General features: G+C 36.6%; 1 protein-coding gene across 5 annotated transcripts in view; it reads left to right on the top strand.

Annotated features, from left to right (window-relative positions):
* Nucleotides 1–5416: 5416 nt before the first annotated feature.
* khdrbs2 (KH domain containing, RNA binding, signal transduction associated 2) overlaps nucleotides 5417–6669 on the top strand; it is an 83518-nt gene continuing 82265 nt past the window's right edge. For 2 of the 5 annotated variants that reach the window (XR_001661405.1, XM_016668463.1), the window contains exon 1: nucleotides 5420–5927. Coding sequence is in view for 4 of the 5 variants with exons in the window: in XM_016668463.1 (XP_016523949.1) it covers nucleotides 5504–5927 (424 nt within the window). In the remaining variant the exon portion in view is untranslated. Of the gene's footprint in view, nucleotides 5928–6669 lie in introns of all 5 variants that reach the window. The other 3 variants (XM_016668461.1, XM_016668462.1, XM_007546167.2) reach the window with 3 other exon arrangements.

The raw sequence follows: 6669 nt of genomic DNA, 5'->3' as shown, positions 1-6669 counted from the left end.
GCGAAGCGTTCGGGAAACGGATGGGGAAAAGGCAGAGGGACATAAACCTTTTAAAACAACTGAAACATTTTCGGTATTCTGATTATTGAAATTTAAAAGTGCTGTGGTAGTACCGTTGTTCTATCACCCCCGTTTCATACCGGACCACCTACAGCACCTGTGTTAACGCTATAAAATGAACGCCCTCTATCGTGGTATCATCCATGGGGGGATTTATTTATTTAAATGCGCTCATTTTTCAGAGGAATACAATTACTAAATTACTAAAATCGTGATTTTAGTTATTACATGTTTATAAGAGGAATTTTCTGTTGTCCTTCCATGGAAGCATGCAACTTTCAAACGGAAATAAAACACTTTTTAATATAAGTTGCTGCTTTGACATGATCACAGAACTGCCAAAATATATGTAGCCTACAAAAATACCAGACAAAGTGAATCACAGCAACGTCATCAGCCGGTGTAACGCTGAACTGATGCGGTGAAGCTACCAGTAGCAGGAGAACGGAGCTGCGCCAAAAGCTAACAAACACTGAGGAGAAGAAAAGCTGCCATCGATACAGTTGCAGCCAATCATGTTGTAATGTTACACAATACAGTTTTACCAAGTTGCTCAGTCTAAACTGGTATTGTTGTGCATTTAAGGTGTAAAGTTTACCTTTGACCAAACGCCCCCCAAAGGAAACCCAGCGCCCCCCTTTTGTAAAAATTTCCGCCAGCGCCGCCTGTCGTCCTCTGAACGCCCCCCGAGCTGACAGTTTAGAACGGCAGATTGTGTGTATGTGTGCTTTTATAGCTAAAAGTCAACAGTGTGGATGTTTTCTGATGAACATATACTACTTTTAGCTATAAAAGCACACATGCACAACACAGGAAGAATCTGTGTCAGCTGGTGGGTTCTCTACACAATGTTGGTTTTACCACTTGATGTCACAAGCAACATGAAAATTAAATGATTCAAATGGTCAAATTATTACATTTAAGAAAATCTTCTTATTGTTCTTTAGCTGTTTTTTCCCCCGTTAAATTTACTAACAAAATGTACATAGAACCTGCTTTAAAAGGGTTCTGCAATATGGATAACATGCAACATATTGCATGTTATCCATGCAATATGTTGCATGGATAACATATTGCAACATATTGCAACATATTGCAATATGTACATATGTACATATGTACATTCTACATATGTAGAATATGTAGAATATGTAGAATGTACACATTCTACATATTATGTCTTATTCACGAGTTAGACCTACTGATAACCAAATTGTGCAATTTACCGTCAGTGAATGTAATTCTTAGACTGATTCCTATTTGCAACCAGCGATTAATCGCTAGTCAAAAAGTTTTGACACAAACCTTAAACTATTATGGTGTTAATAGAAAAAGCAAATAATCTGCCAAAGAAGTCCCACAAGTTTAGGGCTTATATGAATAAGAAACATGACAATGTGGGGAATAGTTTTAAAAGTTGCCTCGTCGGTCATATTTCAGTCCTTTTTGTTATCAATATGAGAGAGTTGAGAGCGATGCGCGTTCCCGCGACGGGGCATGCCATTCTCGGCAGGAATTAGTTTCTCACGCGTTCAGGACACTGACGTCACGTCTTACATAATTGATGACAGGACTTCCGACTGGACTACATATCACCGCGAATAATCATAATTACATTAAAATTGAGTTCAAGTCAACAACAGTCAAGGCACTTAAGCTATTTGCTTAATAGCTTAAGTGCTATTAAGCACTTAAGCTATTAGGATAACCTGAAGGATTTAACTTTTATACCACATTTGTACTTCCAGAGCCAAACAAAGTCTAATAGGGGCAGCAGCCCAAATAGGGAGCTAAATTAATTAAGTGGGGCTTCTTTAGTTGGCTTGCTTTTTTTTTTTTTTTTTTAAGAAAACGTATAGGTCGACACATCATTGTATGGTTATTTTAAGTATAAACATTGTTACCAATTCAAAAACATCATTTGTCAAAAATATATGTGTTTATTAACTATTTCAAATCAGAATAACTGTCAAGTACTGAAAATGTTAATGTCGAGCAGGACTGCATGCTATACCCAATTACGTCTGTGTTACTGCCATTTATGTCATGATCACAAATTTAAACAATATTCAACTATTTGAAAAATAATGACAAAAGAAGGAAAAACAAAAAACAACAAAAAAACATATATATAGTTCACTATTTTTGTCTCTATTTAGTACTTGAGATTATTTTTAGAATAAATTGTGTTGTGCACATACAAACACCGTCAAATATGTAAGAGTAAAAATATGTAAACATTAAAACTAATGCATAATTAGCTAAATCATGACATAAACATGCATTTTGATATTCTGAATTAAACAAAATTGAGTGTAGTGCTTTGTGAACCATAATAGAACTTATTGCAGCTTTGATACGTTACAGAAAATTATTTTTAAAAACAGAATAAAATAATAATAATAAAAAAAAACTAAATGCATTTTTTAACCCACCTTGCTGGTGAATGCTTTTTCCAGTCTAATAAATTAGATCCTTTTTATGATTACTTTTCCCTAATCTCATAAAATTTCAAACTGCAAAGTGCAAACAAAAAATTCTGGCAAGTTTAATTTTAAAGCAAATATTAGTATGAACAAAAATATTCTAAAAAAAATATTCATTAGGCTCCTTAAATACACAAAATGAAATTTTGTCGTAGATCACATTAAATCCAGGAAAACATTAATCCATTAAAAGATGTAGTTCTGCAAAATAGATCATTCATTGACTTCCTTAACTTTGATATTTAAAAAAACAAAAATGAATAAAAACAATAAAAACAAACTGTGAAAGTTAGAAAACTCGATTTTATGAAGCCAAAAAAAAAAAACTGCTGAAAATTATATTTAAAAAAAAATGTTCTCGGCTTGATGGCAGTCTGATGTAGTGTTGTACTTTGACCAGCAGATGGTGTAACCCCTCTTCCAGTGTTGCAATTTGTTTGCAGTATATTTTGTAGTGTTGCATTGTGACCAACAGAGGGCGGCAAGAACATGTTTACAACTGTCCAACACCGGATCATAGAATCAGACTCAAGAGTTCAGGTAAAAAAAAGAGGCAAACATCACCCCAAAATTAATAAATATCTGCGTCCTACCTCAGACTTCCCATTTCCCATCAAAAACAACAAACTTAATATACACCATTAAAACAAATCAATCCAATAATTATGGTGATTACAAAAATAACAGTATCAATGACCACATTACACTGACTGCAACCAAGTAAAATTTCCACCTAAAGATTATTGTACATATAAGGTGAAATGTTTCTATTTGTGTCCAGAAGAAACAACAATGTACTGGATTAACACTTCTGGCTCAGATCAAATATTAAACTCGCAGCAGTTGTAGCACAGAAAAGCCTATCAAGCAATGCCGTGTTTGCACTGGAAAGTATAAACCTAACCGATGTTCACACCCACAGATAATACAACCACTATCACCTGAAGCCCATCCAACACACTTAGTAGAAATAGAAATAGAGTAGAATGGATCCGACTCAGCATCAAATGGAGTCACGTGAAATGGATCTGGCATCTATTCAGAGTGCCTCTTGGGTAAACTCTTGCATGATTTCTGCACACATTGGGAAGGGAACAGTAGGATATGGCTCTTATTGGAGTTTTGGCTCCAATGAGAGTCAAAACTCTCATCCAACCTCTTATTGAAAACCAATGAGAGCTTGAATAAGAGCCAATAAGAACTAAAACTCATGGGAGAGACTTTTTGTTCCTTCTGGCCTGGGTACCAGATCTTTCTGGATCTGGAATATCCAGCTGGGCATATGATACCTAAATGACAAGATCTCAGATAATGGGTGATCCAACAGCCGTCTGGTTTAAATTATGTGAAGAAGAGGAGTGTCCATGTTCTGTACCTTCATTCAGGAGAGCCCATGTAATGAAGTCAAAAAACAATCACCTTTTTGGGCTATGACAGAAAGGTGAATTAGTAGGAAGGAATATTAATTTACTCAAAGTAGAGGTGTGAATGTGCATTGTTTCCTTTGTGTTTGTCCTGTATTTTATCTGCAGGCTTTCCACAACAAGACAGTCGCAGTGGATACAAAACCCAGGACTCTTTATGACCTTAAAGATAATGTTGAAAATAATTATTAATGACAACAAATTCAGCTGATCTGCATCAATTTGCAGAACAGTGCATTTTGTCTCAGTTTTATTTCTTTTAATTATTATGTACCAGAGATCGCATCAAAGTCTGCCAGATTGGTATTTCTTGCCAATTGTAAGTCCCTCAAGGTTTATATTCATGAGATGTTTAATTTACGCAGTAAACAACTCATCCTATTAGAGGAGGAAACATAAATAACAACAGAATAATTAACACCCACTTGTGAAACAGTTTGTCTGCAGGTCCCCCGCAGTCTTTATGATTCTGATTGGTGGGAAGAGACACGACTCTAAAGGTCAAGTGGAGCATGGAATTGGTCCTTTGCCAGGCTCATCTGCTAAAATCTCATTTGTGAGTGAGTTGGACAGGCAACATGCTGGGAAGACGATGACTTTAAGATTCAACTTAATATTATGACAAGATTAAGGAGGCATTTGAAATCCGTTGCACATTTTTGCTTGACCCTCAAGTAAGTCACTTTAACTTTTTAAAAATAGTTGCAATTTTTTCCATGAGTTTATCTTGTGATCATCAGTTATTCATTAAGCATCATTTGCAGTCACAATGTGCATTAAATCTGGCTCCAGCATAGACACTAGCAGAAAGGAATACCCAACAGCTTTAAATCATGGCAGGTAACCTAAAACATCAGACTATAAATACAAATAATTTCACATTCTTTTGAATTTTATGTTTAGAAACTTTAAACAATAACTTCAAAGCACTGTTTTAAAATAACATGACTACAGATGAGAAGTTGTTTTCCTTTTAATCTATGTTAGGTTGGAGAAGTGAAGCTCTCCTGGGGGCCTCCTGCTGCCCCGGGGTCCCAAGCAGTAGCCTGCTTTGCCTTTCGGATGGCCCTGCTTTATAAAATCAAACATTTCGAATAGATCAAGCAGAGTTCAGCATTATGAACGACTACAAAAAGTTGTCTTTTACTCTCAATGAGCACATTTGATTGTGAATATTGTTAAACAACAGAAACTCACAAGTTACAACTTAATTTGTAAGGAGTTTGTAATTGAAAAAGGTGAATGGACCATATGCCAAACAAAAAGGCGTTCTTACTTCAATGCCCAATCAGCCACGTAGAACAAAAGTTAAACTTTTGATTGATAAAGGACACCTTATCAGCTGGACCTTTTTCAGCCTCCTTATAAAGCATTTATTTTCTGTTTAAAAAAAAAAAAAAAAAAAGACATTATTTTACCAAGTCGCATATCTTGCATGAACAAGTGCGATCTTCAGCGCACAGATGGTTTACACTCAGAGGGGACCTGGCTGAGTCTTCATCAGCACCAGTCCCACACTGAATGTAGCCAATAATGTTGCCGAGGGGCGGGAGGAAGGGGAGCGCAGGCTGCAGACCCCCTGAGTCTGACGAGAGTCTGGCGGCTTTCTTACAGAGGAGAGGCAGCGGCGGCGGAGATGGACTCACACCTCTGATTACTGCTCATCCTCCACTCAGCTTTTTCGCGGCAGATCTGGAACGGCTACATTTCACAGACGGGATTTGTGTTGGTTCCGGACGGACAGACTGCAGCCACCTGAACGCGGGAAGGAAAGATTTTTGTTTTTTAGTTACATTCCGACGCTCAGTTCGGTGGTCTCACCTGTACTGCCCGGTGGGGAGACTCGCTGCGATCATAATGCATCCGAATAAGTGCTTACCTGAACTGATGGCCGAGAAAAACAGCCTGGACCCGTCTTTTGTTCATGCGGTTCGGCTTCTAGCAGAGGGTAAGTCAGGTAGCCTATTTATTTAAAATCTGATTTGCTGTGAGCGTTAACGTGCTGTTTTTTACTGTAGGCAATGCACAAGAAGACTTTACTTTAGTTTATCTGAGTGCAACTGATATGTGGTTTTACTTCGGAACTTTGCAGAATTTCTGCAAACGCGGAAAGTAAAGTGTAGTCAAAGAGTAATCACCTTGTCTCCCAAAAAGTCAGACGCATAACATGTCAGATTTGAGCAGAAAGCTCATTTCAGATTTACATGTGAAACAATCAAACAATTAACAAATCACACCAGTTGTGATGAATTTGGAGTTAAAAAGGTTAATCTGTCATTATTTTTCGCTTAAGTTCGTCTTCCTTATTTGACAAAAAGTGAACAGAAAAGTACCAGACTCTGGTCAAGGGATCTGAGACCATATAGTACATCTTTTATAAATATTATAGAAACTGTTTTAACAGGAAGAAAAGCTGAACGAAATTGAAACAACATTTTTAAAAATAAGACTAAAAAAAAAAAATTCTGAAATGTCAGATAGATTGACCTAAAACAGGTTTGGCTTTTTTTTTTTAAATATATTGCAGGTTTGTAAAATTCAGAGTTTTAGGTTTTCTGATTTAGTTTTCTTCCTGTACTGATTGTAGTATTTTGGCATAGGCTGCTGATAAGTGTCAAGGTACACAGAGGTTTTAAAACATTAAAGTCCTAAAAACGACTGAAGTTTTCTACATGCAACTCCTGTGGTTTAAACTGTTT

The sequence above is a fragment of the Poecilia formosa genome, unplaced genomic scaffold (assembly GCF_000485575.1).
Source record: "Poecilia formosa unplaced genomic scaffold, Poecilia_formosa-5.1.2 Scaffold15, whole genome shotgun sequence".
NCBI classification, from domain to species: Eukaryota; Metazoa; Chordata; class Actinopteri; order Cyprinodontiformes; family Poeciliidae; genus Poecilia; species Poecilia formosa.
This window is presented reverse-complemented; position numbering and strand designations above follow the sequence as displayed.